This window comes from Aspergillus ruber, assembly GCF_000600275.1.
Source record: "Aspergillus ruber CBS 135680 unplaced genomic scaffold scaffold00020, whole genome shotgun sequence".
Classification (NCBI taxonomy): Eukaryota; Fungi; Ascomycota; class Eurotiomycetes; order Eurotiales; family Aspergillaceae; genus Aspergillus; species Aspergillus ruber.
In genome coordinates, this window is record NW_024467316.1 from 60,524 (window position 1) to 74,058 (window position 13,535).

The window sequence follows — 13,535 nt, forward strand, 5'->3', positions numbered from 1 at the left end:
CTCCTGCCCAAGTACAGTAGTGAGCTAGTACTAGTATGCCTCTGCATTTATGCTTGTGTACAAGTACAGAATACTCTGTACTATACTGACATACTCAGCTGGATTCGGTTAATACTAGTCTATACTCCGAAGTTCACGACTCCATTATGCCAGTGATGCGAAGGAACAATAGCTCCACTGATCTCCGAGGGGGTCAGTGATCTCTCTTAATCAAATACCGGGGATAGTCTGTACTACAAGCACCACTAATAAAAAGGGGGAGGGGCATAGAGGGGTATTTGTATACAAGAAAAAGGCTTGTAGTCAACAGAGTAAGTAGCGAACTCCTTTCGACTACTCCGTACAAGAACCACTAGTGGACTTAAACTAGTGTTTCATCTTGACCCATCTGTCATTCAGAAACCACACGGTTCACTCTTGACTCCTATTCAATGACTCCGACTGATAGACAGACATCATGATCGACATGTCCGTCCGTCCGGCAGTGGACGACGGTTCATCCTTATCCACGGTTATGGAACAATAGTATCATAGTAGCTTGAGTATGAAGTAGTACTCTTAGAGTAGAGAAACAACGCTCACTGGGTATTCCGCTAGAAACGATCGCTAATAATCAAACACTGACTCGTACTCGGTACATGTCCAGTATGCAATGACAACGATTGAACAAATGGGTATATGTTGTTGAAAAAAAAAAAAGCAAAAGAAAAAAGATGCCAAAAAAAAATCCCATCGAGTCACCGGTTCCATCCACCACAAATTTCATAACATGTCCAAATTGACCGTGTCGAGTCGAGTAATTCCAGACACCGATCGTATAGCCAGTTTTCATATGTACCCTCCCGCAGTTGTAGTGTCGTGTAGTGTGGAACGCGCTGAGATCGATGCCCGAACGAAAAGAAACGTGAAAAATCTGTGCCCGCACAGATTGTTGTACCCAAAAAAGTCGTCGAGACTCGAGACAGATGAATGTAATAACCAGCAAAATCAAGTGTGCCAGTCGGTTTTGTGTGTTCATAACCATCCTCCCCTCACTCATTTTTATTGCCGAATTCCATCGTTTTTTAACGGGGATAGCCGACCATGGAGGCGCAACGACTGCAATAGTAGGAATTCATGCCGAATCGGACCACACCAGGTGTTTTTTCGTCTTTCTCCAGACTCATCGATCGCTGGCAACGCGAACAGCGCACAATGTCAAAATTCGATGCTGTGCCTGGGGCGGAGTTGCCTGTGGCGCCGGAGGGTTGGACTTGGACTGAAGGCGAACTCATGTTGTTTTGCTTTCGTATGTGTTTTTTCTTTTCTTTTCTTTTCTTTTCTTTTTTTTTTTTTTGGTATCAGAGTTGAGAATTGTAGTAATCTGTTCGAGTTTAAGGAAGGAAATGTGGCTGGGGCGCAGGTCGAGGTTTTGAAAGGTGTAGGTAATAAAAGGATTGATCGAGTTGGCTGGTTGTGTGTGTGTGTGTGTGTGTGTGTGTGTGGTCAGGATGAACGACTTGAAGGAATGAATGGGATAAAGACGAGAGAGGCGACGATATTTAATAAATAACACTGACAACCATCACAAGTGCCAAGGAGAAGGCAGAAAAAAAAAAAAAAAAGGGTTTGATTTCTTCAAATCTCCAGATCCGTAGGTCCACTTTGGGTCATGAAAAAAAAATTCACTACGGGGTTTAGCCCATGCAATAAACAAGACAGTAAACTTTGGAACTATAGGTTTCTGAATCAATTTCACCATCCCGATCTTCAGCACATAATAAACGTTTCCATGCCGTTTCACTCTCTGGCGAACTCCGGAGTACGGAGGACTCTCCCCTCATTCCTTTCAACCCCCCATTCTGGAGATCGAATCCGAGAATTCTGGCTGGTGAATCCTTCTAACTCCTCTTCTTTGCCCCGGGGGTCATGGCGTCATGGAAACTTATCGGTGGATCATCCTGTTTCCATGGACATGATACAGGAAAAAGAGATACTTTGTACGGAATAATTGTAACCATTCAAAAAAAAGGTATGCTCGCTCGCTGACAGTGACAATCTGCGGCTGTGCATTCCTGTTGCGAGGCTTTGGGGATCCACCTCCGGCGTTTCAGAATCTGACATTTTAGCAGATAGCCTGCCTTCTGAATGGAGTAGTATGGAGTAGGGGACAAGACACTGCTCGAGGTAGTGGAGAGTTAGTTAGTACTCGGTGTCTACCCCTATTTGACCCTGAATTCTTCTGGCAACTCCGTGCCAACTCGGGATAGCGAAGAGATAAGAGAAAAAAATTAAGGATATACACTGTAGAAGAATGCATAAGGGCAACTGGTAGGCATACCGCATTTGTCACAGCATGAGGCATTTACAACCACCGAGTTCCCGAGAAGGGCACTGCTGTACTCCGTATGACTCGGGATGCCATTTACTACGGAGTGCAGAATACAAGTACAATAATGACCGGGTACACCTGGCAATAATCCTGCCAGGTTGGCAGACAGCGGAAGACTCCGGATACTCGATCCATAACAGCCTAATTAGCGGCTGGCGGCATGCAAGCAGACCAAATGGTTAATGCGCATGCATCAGGACCGTTCATCATCATTCATGAGTGGATAATCCGACACGATCGCTCTCATGTAGCGTGCATGGGCTGACAGAGCTGTGGGTTCCTCACTGACATCATACAGGCGACTAAAGTGATTCCAAGCTCGTGTCATAATGAATCCATTACTGAAAGGGAAGTAGCATTCTCTGCCCATGTGAATCTGCCGGTTAATACCGCCTACTGTACCTAGATTAGATAGCCTTGCTAGCACTATCATCGCGTGTTTCGCTCCCGTAACTTATCACAGCCCAGAGGCGAGGGGATATTAACCCGGTCTGTGCCTCTGTCAATAATATTCCTTCGCTTCGTGCAGTGTCGATCCTCCGCGCTAAAGCTCAGGGGTATGTCCGTCCGTCCTGCTTGAGCTGAACTGTCGTTGCTGCCCTGGAGATGCCTCGATTGTGACGGTGCCCACAAGTTGCCTTGGCAAGGCCCTGACAATGTTTTGCCCATAAAACCAGGCAACTACCGGATGCCAACGGTCAGATGCGCTGGCTCGAGATCTGGCTAGAGGATGCCCAATTCACCACGGATACGGAGTACTCCGTACATCAGCGAGACTCGTCAAGTTCTCGAGCCTAACGGCATTCTCTATAAGATGCCCAATACTGTCGAACTGACTCGCTATCCTTGATCGACAACTGTTGGATTGAGATGAACTTTACAAGCCTTTGATTAGCCAGGGTTTCAGACCCTGTCTATGATGATGTCAATGCAGGTGCCAGCACTAAGCACATCATCTCCAGTCTCACCCTGCACAACAGTGAGATTAGTATACAACAATGTGTTAGGCGGGCAAGAGTTAAGCCACCATAATCACGGTCTATGCAATTCTCGGTTTAAGGCTTGGGTACCAGAGTTAATCACTACCTCACGACAGCTGGATCGGATTTCGCGGTTATTGATAAGCCGGACGATATGGATATATACTCCGTACTAATATCCTTTTTAATACAGGAGTGTTGACAACGAACACGAATGGGACAGCGATTCTATCAGAAACACCCAACTGATCAATTGCAATGGGGTCTCGACTACATCATTGTATATTGCTGTTCTCCCACCACTCGCATCTAATCGACTGTCAAACATGTGCAACAAGCTTTACTTTGCGGCAACACCAAAAAAAAAAAAAAAAAAAAAAAAAAAAAAAAAAAAAAAAAAAAAAAAAAAAAAAATTCACGTGGCTTGCACAGCAACAGGACTTCTCCGCAGTCTTTCAGGGACCGGATAGGAGCCTTCAGATAGGCTGTAAATTAATGACATTTTATCAGCGCATTGTAGGACTTGGCAAGCAGAGATGACCAGCGTAGTGGCCTAAGTGGTTATGGCTGGCGCCGGAAAATGACCTGGGAGTACCCTATCAAAAACTTAGATTCGTGCGATGTGAAATTTTGTATTATGTTTTACCATACGGTATAAGCATAGTGGGATTGAAGCTATTTACTTCATCCGGAAGAGAATGAATGGGCAACGACGTCATGGACGAGTAACCGCTTCACATCATATACAAAGGCAATTTTCCAGCACAGCAGAATACACAGAATTGCTCTACCTTTCTTATCAATTTGCTCCTTGCTTGAGTATAAGGAATATTTACCTATAACAGAACGGCCGTCTGAATATTAGTGTCGTGATCGAATCCGTCCTGCCCCGCCGACCCCGCCAAAACAGGTTGACCGATTCGACATCACTCCGGAACATCCCATTCCTTTTCTCTTCCTCTTCTTTTTCTTCGTCCTTCAAATTACCTATCTACCACGCCTAGCATTGGATCACTATATCCCTCACCATGGCTACTTCCTCTCCCGTCCTCTACAGCTTCCCCAACACCGATACTGTGGCCAAGCAATTGCGGCCCTATGTGCTCCGGGCTCAGAATTCTGCTATCAACCGTCACAATACCTTTCGCCTTGCCGTCTCCGGTGGCTCTCTGCCAGCCATCCTAGCTGAAGCCCTCTTGGCCCCCAGCAATGGCTCCCCTGAAGACACCCCGCAGTTCTCCAAGTGGGATATCTTCTTCGCCGACGAGCGCGCCGTGCCCCTCGACCACCCGGACAGCAACTACCGTCTCCTGAAAGATGAGCTTGTCAGCAAGATCCCCGCGGATTTGGGTACCCCCCACATCCACCCCATCGACGAGAAGCACGTCGGCGACGATGACCCGCAGGAGCTGGCCGACCTGTACCAGGAGGACCTGATGCGTTCTTTTGCCGCTAAGGACAGCGTCAAGTTGCCCGTTTTCGACCTCATCCTCCTGGGCTGTGGTCCCGACGGTCACACATGCAGTCTTTTCCCCGGTCATGAGCTGCTGCGCGAGAAGGACGCCTGGGTGGCGGCTGAGACTAACTCGCCCAAGCCCCCGCCGAAGCGCATTACCCTGACCCTTCCTGTTGTCACTCATGCATTCAACGTTGCCTTTGTTGCTACCGGTGCTGGAAAGAAGGATATTTTGAAGCAGATCTTCGATACTGAAGAGGGTCGTAGCCTGCCTTCGGCTCTGGTTAACCAGGGTGCTGGTGAGAAGGTCAGCTGGTTCACTGACCACCCAGCTGTGGAGGGTGTTGCATTCCCGCGGCGCGGGAGCCTCTAGCTTTGAATGATAAAATGGAGCCCATGTATCTATTAGTTATGATTTAAAAGAGAAAATGAAACTTTGCTATACTTCACTAGTTCCCAATACTTTTATCTAGAACTGGAATAATCTGCAGTTGCTCGAGCTTGCCTCGGATTTATCGCCGCCAAGCTTTGTTGATGATGCGGGATCTCACCGCATTCGACTACAACAACAAAGAACCCCTACCAACCAGCAGACATATCTGTACTCTGCACATTCCTAAAGTATATTTGCCTTTTTTTCTCGCATTGAATTGGAATCTGCAGATGCCTTGATTCATGCTATCATGCCCATTCCAACGCGCTCTGTTTCCCTACGAGAGCCCCGTCAGCAGGCAAGTCCTCCGCACTGTGCACACATCCCTGTCACTCCCCGGCTGTAACCTCCGAGGACGTTTTTCTATGCCATCGAGCTTTCGATTTGACAAATCTACTGACTTCAAATCGTCTCAGGGTAGTTCTAATGTATCCCACACGGCGACAAAGGCGCCAGCTTCCACCGCAGCGAACGAAAGTGCCTTGAACCGGAGAAAGTCGATGCTACTGCCACAGCGCCATAGTTCGGTCCGGGAGACAGCATCGTCGACTGCGAGAACGCAGGCGCAGGAGAGCAGATTACGGGTACCACAACGGGGAATTAACAATAAGCCTGCCACCGGTGCGGCAGCTACGGCTGCGACTGCTAGAGGTCCGACTACGACTATACATCGAAGGACGGCGTCGCAACAACAGCCACAACAACGACAACAGCAGGAAGATGCAAAACGCCCTACATCCCAGAACTCTACGGCAATCACTGCTACTAGTACAAGTAGTAGTAGTGGTGGTGCTGCCATCGCTCGTCGCCAGAGCCTGAGACCTAGTCCGCTGAAGACGGTCTCGAGGACGGTTTCCTCGGTGAGGCCTACTGCTTCTACCACCGCGACTACCCCTACATCTGCTACTGCCTCGGCAACGTCATCGGCTTCTCCACGAAAACAAGCAGAAGCTACGAGAAATGCACCGTCGATTTCCCCTACCAAGAAAACGAGCATGCCTCCGCCGCCTCTTCCCCGGCCTGCCCGATCGGCTTCCCTCAGACAACCAAGTACACCTCAGTCGAGCCCAGGCGTCCCAGCGACGGGTGCTAGGGGTCATACTAGAGTTCGCAGTCAGATAGTGACGCCGGCTACCACGCCGCGTTTGAAACCATCCTCCGCGACACCGCAGTCATCGCCGAGAAAGACGGTCAGGGGCTCGACTACAGTGACTCCTACGGCTTCTACTAATGCGGCTGCTAGTGCACTTGCTGCTATTACTGCAGAAGCAGATCCTTCGTTGATGCCTTCATCCTGGCCTGAGATTGCGGCGTTACAAACTGAAGTCTTACAGCTGTATCTCTTCCATTCGTCCTCGCTTCAGCAACATGCGGAATGGAAGGCTGTATCGGAAGCAAAGCTACGGAAGAAGTATGACTCGGTCGCGCAGAAGTACCGTTCGATTGTGGACGAGGAGAAACAGTGGCAGCGTCGTCTTAACGGACAAGCGCTAGATTTCTGGGTGCAGAACATCCAAGCACATAACAGTCATCTGGGATTCGCCGAACAGATCCAACTTCTTTCGCAAACCATGCAGGATGTGACTGAGCTGTCAGATGAAATCGGAGGAAGATACACGTTGGCTATCCAGACCTTCGAGCACTGGTTCCGAAAAGCAGACGAAATCAAAAAAATCCGCACTCAGCTCGACTCGGGAGCAGCCGATCTCGTGGTCTTTATTGATCCCCTCGATGGTGTTTGGAGGGACGAGGTCAACGACCTGGCAATGAAGCTCGAGCTCTGCTCGCGGCAGCTGCAGAGTCTTGATATTTTAGGCTATGGAAATACGGAGAAGCTAAACGATTCCGCTCTGCTTCGGATCGTACGAGGACTTGATGATATGACGAATTCCATGATGGATGAAATTCATGCGATGCGCAAGATTGAGCGCGATATTGTACAATCGGAGAGGGCGTGGGTGAGTCAGCTCACTGATCCTTTGGTCATGTCTGACAACCGGCCTCGCGAGGATCGGAATTTGAGAGTTGGAATGTGGAGAAGTGCCTTTGAATGATAGTTCTGCACAGCACACGATCCATGTGATGAAGATTTAATACATGTTCGCAAGATAACCACGATGGATTGAACGTCTGACTTCCTGGGCGTCAAGAAGACGCTCACGATTGCCCTGTCAGTCGGTCATGTGCTGGCCCGAACCGGTTCCTTTTGCCTGAGTTTCTGTTCTAGACTATCGTTATCCGACTTGCCAAATAAACCGGTTTTCGGCAACCGAGTCTCCCCCAGTTGGGACAGCGATGCATCCGCCGTTGGTCAAGTGATAGTTCCCGGGCCTAGATGGTTACATCTATTGTGTACAGAGAACAGAGGGCAATGTACTGGGGATCGGGAATACTCCGTATTGCTTGAATGGCGATGGTATTGTCATCATCCCCACGCTTACATGCACGGTTGTGGGAAGAGCGATTTGGAAGGTGTTATATGTATACGGATACGACAGAAGTACTTGAATGACTGAATGAATAATAGCTGGTCTTACTACCACTATCTTTAAATCCTCTGCGTATGCTCAAATTCCTACTTCTGCTAGTTAACTATGCTATATCAAGTTTAGTCAGCAAAATCCCCGGCGTGGCGTCATAGCGAGGCCATCTTGTGAAGACTGCAATGAACGTTCTTCTATGCGGAATACAGAATACTGCGTGGAATCAAGACATGAGAACACAATAACTCGGATAATCCAGTCCTGTGGGCTGTTTTGGCGCTTTTATCCTAACTTGCGGCGGCTCTGGATCCGGTGGAGCTAGACTCCGGCCACTGCTGCTGCTCTCCGGAGGTCTTATACTCCATCTTCTCGCATCTTCTCTCTCTCTTCTCTTACTGATTTTTGCTCTAACGGTTCATTTACTAGTGATATATATACGGTGTATTTTGTTTCTCTCGACAGGCCGCGGTTGGACACTCCTTTGTCGCGAAAATTCGACGGACTACAGTGCAGCTCGGAGCTGCTTTTCTATACCCCTCACTCATATACACGCTCTCTCCGACTGTCGTTTCGCTGCCCGCGATAATAGCGAAAGTAAGCCATGACTGTGTTTCTACTCTAATATTGCTTGATTGTCTTCTCTTATCTTGAATCTCTTAATTGACGTCAGCTATACCGGTCAGTTTCGCTACGTACAACGCCATGATTGGAACTCGACATTGATTCCTACGGCTTGAACTTTGAAATCCGACAAGATCGATTAGCGAATATACCTGCGCCTGAAACCTCCTCCCTATCTGTTTGCAATAATGAAAGATTCGCTGTACGATCGTCTTTGGCGCCGCGAGTCCGGCGAGAAATCGCGGTATGCGAGCCTTAGCGGCATTTACGGATCGAAGGAATGGGTAAACGATCTGGATATTGTTAATGAACTGGGTGGGCATACGGGGTGTGTAAATGCGTTATGGTGGGTTTTATCTATTCTTCAGACGAAGGCATTAGAGAATGGCGCCTGACGGATATAGTTGGTCTGGCTCTGGCCGTCTACTGGCATCAGGCTCGGACGATAAGCATGTCAACCTCTATTCCTACCAGCCAGACTCCTCGACCGCGCCGTTTGCCCTTAATACGACTATAATGACCGGACATCGGGCCAATATTTTCTCTGTCAAGTTCATGCCGCACTCCAACGACCGAACACTGGTGACGTGTGCGGGGGATTCTCAGGTGCGTGTCTTTGACATCGAATATTCGAACAGCAGCAGTAATGCTGCCGCCGCATCGGTGTTTAACACATCTGCACGAAGTCGTCGGTTCGATAACTTCTTCGACGGTACACGTTATCTGAGCGAGAGCAATACCAATGCGAGGGTCTACCGCAGCCATGCAGATCGTGCCAAGCGCATTGTCACCGAATCGTCACCTTATCTGTTCCTTACCTGCTCCGAGGACGGGGAGGTGCGCCAGTGGGATCTACGACAGCCGTCATCGGCATACCCGGAGCCGCGGGGTGGCCAGGGACCCATGGCGTACCGACCGGGGCCTGTTCACGATGATGGGAATGTTCCTCCGCCGTTGATCTCCTACAAGCGGTACCAACTGGACCTAAACACCATCTCCTGTTCCTCTAGCCAACCGCATTACATTGCCCTGGGTGGCGCCCACCTCCACTGCTTCCTTCATGATAGACGTATGCTGGGACGCGACCTCCAGACCGAGAGAGGAGACCCTGGAAGCTCTTCCCCAGCAAGTGATAGTAGTAGTCGTGACGACGAAATGATGGGGCAAGCGACCAGATGCGTTCGACGGTTCGCGCCCAATGGCAAGAAAAGAATGCGGGCCCGTGATAATGGCCATATCACAGACTGTAAAATCAGCAACGCCAACCCGAACGAGATGATTGTTAGCTGGTCCGGCGACCACATTTACAGCTTTGACCTAATTCGGAGCCCTGATGCCAGAGATCCCCAATCTACCCGAGAAAATCCCATAACCGGATCACCCCGTCCACGTAAGCGGAAAAGCTCCAAGGCTAAGAAGCGTAAGCGCCGCCAAGAGCAAGAAGAGGAAGCCTCGTTTTCGTCACAAGCCAGTGGTAATCGGCACGAGTCTCGTCGTCGCTCCCAGGAGAATGAGGATGGCGGCGACCTCGCGTTCAGAGTCCGGTACGGCAATGGGGAGTCGGAGGACATTCCTTTACCAACGCTATCTGAGACGTTCTTCGATGCGCCGGAGGAGGTGATTGAGCGGGCTCGCAATGCGGTACTCACTGATACCCAGCGGCTGAGCGTGCGTATTGCAAAGCGTCTGGTTATGCTCCGAAAGGCTCTCTTCTCATTGGAATCTGCTTTGCATGAATCTAGTAATGTGTCATTATCGGATGAGGCAGAATCAGTACCCACGCATCGGTTCTTTAAGTCCTCACTCGCGCACGCCTCATACTGTCTCAACCAGATGAACGAGGTGATGGTCTCATGGTCATACCCTCTCAACCCAACGCCTGACATGGTGAATTTTCAGCAAACGCTTCGCCGGAATCGGGAGGCTTCCTGGCGACTCGTTCAAGCCGCAGGAACAATGCTCCGTGTCTTGGGAAGCGTAGCTGAGAGTTCATCAGAAGTGGTAGAGGGAAGACCGGGCATTGTTGACGTTAACTTGTTCCGGCAGGTAAGACCGTCTCCTGGGGAAAGCACTCTTGACCCACCGGTCCAATTTGGATTTGACTTTCTCAAGGCTATTCTGCTTTGGGTGGAAGGCGGAAGAGCTGCTCTTTTGTCTGGATTTAAGCGCGATCCTGCACAGAGACGTAATCAGTCTCGATTCCCGATTCCGGAGGGTGCTGGGGATGAAGCGATTGAGACGGTTTTGATTCCATATCTGCAGGGACTTGCTGGTGACACGCCTATTGTTAATGTGGACGCCTCCCGATTCGAGCATGACAGTACGAGGGTATTGTTCCCGACACAATATGCGGCGTTGACAGCATTTGCAAATGCCATAAGGATACCTTTGGAGAACCTCAATAATGCCGCAGCCCGTGTCGATGGCCATTACGAGGAGTCCACTGGATCTCCACAAGTCCAGGCCCTTGATCGAGGTGCAGCAAAACGTTTCTGGGTCCTCAAAGCAGGCCGCGGAATTCTAATGGAGACAGCCTCCGGCGTGAATTTCGAATACTGCAAGTGGGCTTTTGGCGGTTTGCGCACGACTACTGTTGAAGACGATGAGAGCGATGAGGCTGAGGATATTGAATTGGGCCAGGAGAGGTCACAGGAGGATATTGACCCTAATGAAGAGGAACCGATTCGGGATATCAATCTCGTTAGACGGGGCTCAGGTTCGTCTGGGCCCGGGAGGTATGATGGAAGTGACACTGCCGCGAGTGATATATCGGCGTTGAGCCTTTTCGAGAGAATGGAGCGTAGGTTCCCAGGCGGCCAGAATGATGATGAGACTCTTGACGATGCTGGGGATGATGGCGATATTGAAATCGACGGCATCGACGACCTGGCTAGTACTAGCGGCAATAGCAGTGATGCCAGTGATGATGACGACGACGATGAGGACGATGAGGAGGATGATAGCGTTGCAGATGAAGACGAAGAAGACGTTGAAATTGCAGACCTCCTATCCGGAACGAATGGGTTTCCACGAGCACGACGGGAGTATGTCGAAATCGACGCCCCCTGCGATACGCATACTAGGGTTTATCGCGGACACTGCAATATCAAGACCGTCAAGGACGTCGGTTTCTTTGGCCTGAATGACGAATATGTCGTGAGTGGTAGCGACTCGGGCCATGTGTTCATCTGGGATCGACAATCGAGTGATCTGGTTAATATCCTCGAAGGGGATAGTGAGGTTGTCAATGTTGTACAGGGTATTTCCCTCCTCCCTACGCATATATATTGAGTAGTACTGACGATGATAGGCCACCCCTACGAACCAACCATCGCCGCCGCCGGAATTGACAGCACCGTCAAGGTCTTCTCTCCAGACCGCAAAGCGCAAGACGATGCCCGTCGCGGTATCAAAATCCTCAACCCCGACCATCCTGTTAACGCGCTTGGCGACGACTCGAATATCTGTGGCCTCTCGAGTTGTCGGCGTATGCATGATAGTTATCGGATCATGAGCCAGAATGATGTCGATCGGCAGGGTGGGATGAGTGATGCTTATGTTACAGTATGTTTGCTTCCCTTGCCCAGAGACAGAGATGCGGGTGGGTGCTAACTAGGTGATAGAGGAGTATGTTGGCAAGACTTGCTACGAATTTGAGACATAGACAGCTCCAGGGCGATGGTGAGGGAACGACGCTTGTCGTTGATCCTAATTGCGCTGTAAGTTCTTTTCTGTTTTGCGTCTTGAATACAGGCTGATGTCGTTACTATAGATGATGTGATGTCGACTGCACTAGCTTGGCATACTCGATTATCCCATCATATTTTTGTCGATGTTGGCATTCTTTTCGTTGTTCATTCTTGAAAGGGAAAGGCATACCAAGGGCATAAATTACTTCAACATATGAGCGCTTGATAGTTACATATGGTGTTATTTAATTAATACATTAGAGATAGAATGAATTGGACTCCTATTTATAGGGATATCACTTCACGTGAAAAATGACCATATTCGCCAAATAGATTCCGGTTCGGACTCCTATTCAAGACTTAGCACTCAAAGAATTTCAACCACATAATCGCATGCGGAAGCTGCAATCGCGACATATCCTCTCATCAATTCCGCTGCAAAGACCTTCAGCTCTTCAGCAAAGGAGTCCTCTTCTGCTTGAGGCGCAATCTCTGCCAGAAGTTACTCCAAAGCCCACATATCATTGAACATTCGTCTATCGAATGGAAGCTCAAGTGGTGCTATCTCCCTTTTGGTCTACGGTGAGCGCTATTCATACGTTACGACCCCGATACCGTTGATATCATTCAGCACTGCGTTTCCCCGGGCATTTATAATAATGTATGACGGTTGATGTCCATGTGCGTCTTTTTGACTTCATGTAAGGAGCGCAATGCAATTGCAATTTGAAGGCCACTTCTTATAGGAGTATTCAATCATGCGGTTCTCGTTGAGGATTTGTTCAAGTAAGCCGCCGCTGTAGTATTCGGTCAGAATGCCAGTGACCACCAGTAGTTGGTCACTGGTAAATGATGCTTGATAAGATTAGTAGAAACGGCGATTCCAGCTGCTTGCATAATATGCGGTGTCTTCGGGAAATATCAAGGTTTTCCAGTTCCCCGCGGATGACTTCTGTATCGTGGGGATAATAGATTATTCACTAACGGTTTTGAGGACACAGCTTTCTATTTCCGTCACTGCTATGAGTGACCGAAACGTTATCTGTGATATCTTTCTCGTGTAAAAGCTCATTCATGCCAAAAGCCTGGAAATGCGGGTACTCAGTAACAAATGGATAGGTAACTCGCAAAGGATCCTCTTGGATTTTACGTCAGGTTCGGGGCCAGTTTTGCGAATCGGTTCTAACCTTCCACCTCGTCCTTCATCGTGATATCACAAACCCTCTCGGCTTCTGATGCCTCTTCTAGGATTACCTCCGCCATGGTATCATCCAGAAGCGAGAGATTGGTAGAGTGGATGCCCCTGATGAACTCCTGGTATTACTGGGGTCTTCCACGTTTTGCTTTACTCCACCTTCGCAGTCAATGCGCAGGACAATACCGATAAAGGTCACTTTGTCCACCATTTTTGAGTATTTGAATGACAAGCGAGAATCTGGTAGCGAGCGTTGGGCTCTGGAGCGCCTATTATGAGGTGGTCTTGGTTTTCGATGTAGCGTTTC

General features: G+C 49.1%; 5 protein-coding genes across 5 annotated transcripts; 3 read left to right on the forward strand and 2 right to left on the reverse strand.

The window, feature by feature from the left end:
- Nucleotides 1–219: 219 nt before the first annotated feature.
- EURHEDRAFT_503623 (uncharacterized protein) lies at nt 220–1,499 on the reverse strand. The gene has a single exon (XM_040785798.1). The coding sequence runs from the start codon at nt 1,037–1,039 to the stop codon at nt 614–616; it is 426 nt and encodes a 141-aa protein (XP_040637293.1). The 5' UTR covers nt 1,040–1,499; the 3' UTR covers nt 220–613.
- EURHEDRAFT_459480 (uncharacterized protein) lies at nt 1,065–1,274 on the reverse strand (the record flags this gene model as incomplete). The annotated part of the gene is made up of 1 exon (XM_040784586.1): nt 1,065–1,274. One exon carries the CDS (start codon nt 1,272–1,274, stop codon nt 1,065–1,067), a length of 210 nt encoding a protein of 69 aa, XP_040637294.1.
- Nucleotides 1,500–4,379: 2,880 nt separating the features above from the next.
- Nucleotides 4,380–5,180, forward strand: EURHEDRAFT_378955 (6-phosphogluconolactonase; the record flags this gene model as incomplete). Its single annotated transcript, XM_040779118.1, has 1 exon — nt 4,380–5,180. The coding sequence occupies one exon, from the start codon at nt 4,380–4,382 to the stop codon at nt 5,178–5,180; it is 801 nt and encodes a 266-aa protein (XP_040637295.1).
- A 1,055-nt stretch (nt 5,181–6,235) lies between these two features.
- Nucleotides 6,236–7,294, forward strand: EURHEDRAFT_459753 (uncharacterized protein; the record flags this gene model as incomplete). Its single annotated transcript, XM_040784606.1, has 1 exon — nt 6,236–7,294. One exon carries the CDS (start codon nt 6,236–6,238, stop codon nt 7,292–7,294), a length of 1,059 nt encoding a protein of 352 aa, XP_040637296.1.
- An 853-nt stretch (nt 7,295–8,147) lies between these two features.
- Nucleotides 8,148–12,346, forward strand: EURHEDRAFT_414012 (WD repeat-containing protein). The gene is made up of 6 exons (XM_040782308.1): nt 8,148–8,317; nt 8,407–8,690; nt 8,749–11,603; nt 11,655–11,908; nt 11,968–12,063; nt 12,117–12,346. Exons 2-6 carry the CDS (start codon nt 8,533–8,535, stop codon nt 12,123–12,125), a joined length of 3,372 nt encoding a protein of 1,123 aa, XP_040637297.1. The 5' UTR covers nt 8,148–8,317; nt 8,407–8,532; the 3' UTR covers nt 12,126–12,346.
- Nucleotides 12,347–13,535: the final 1,189 nt, after the last annotated feature.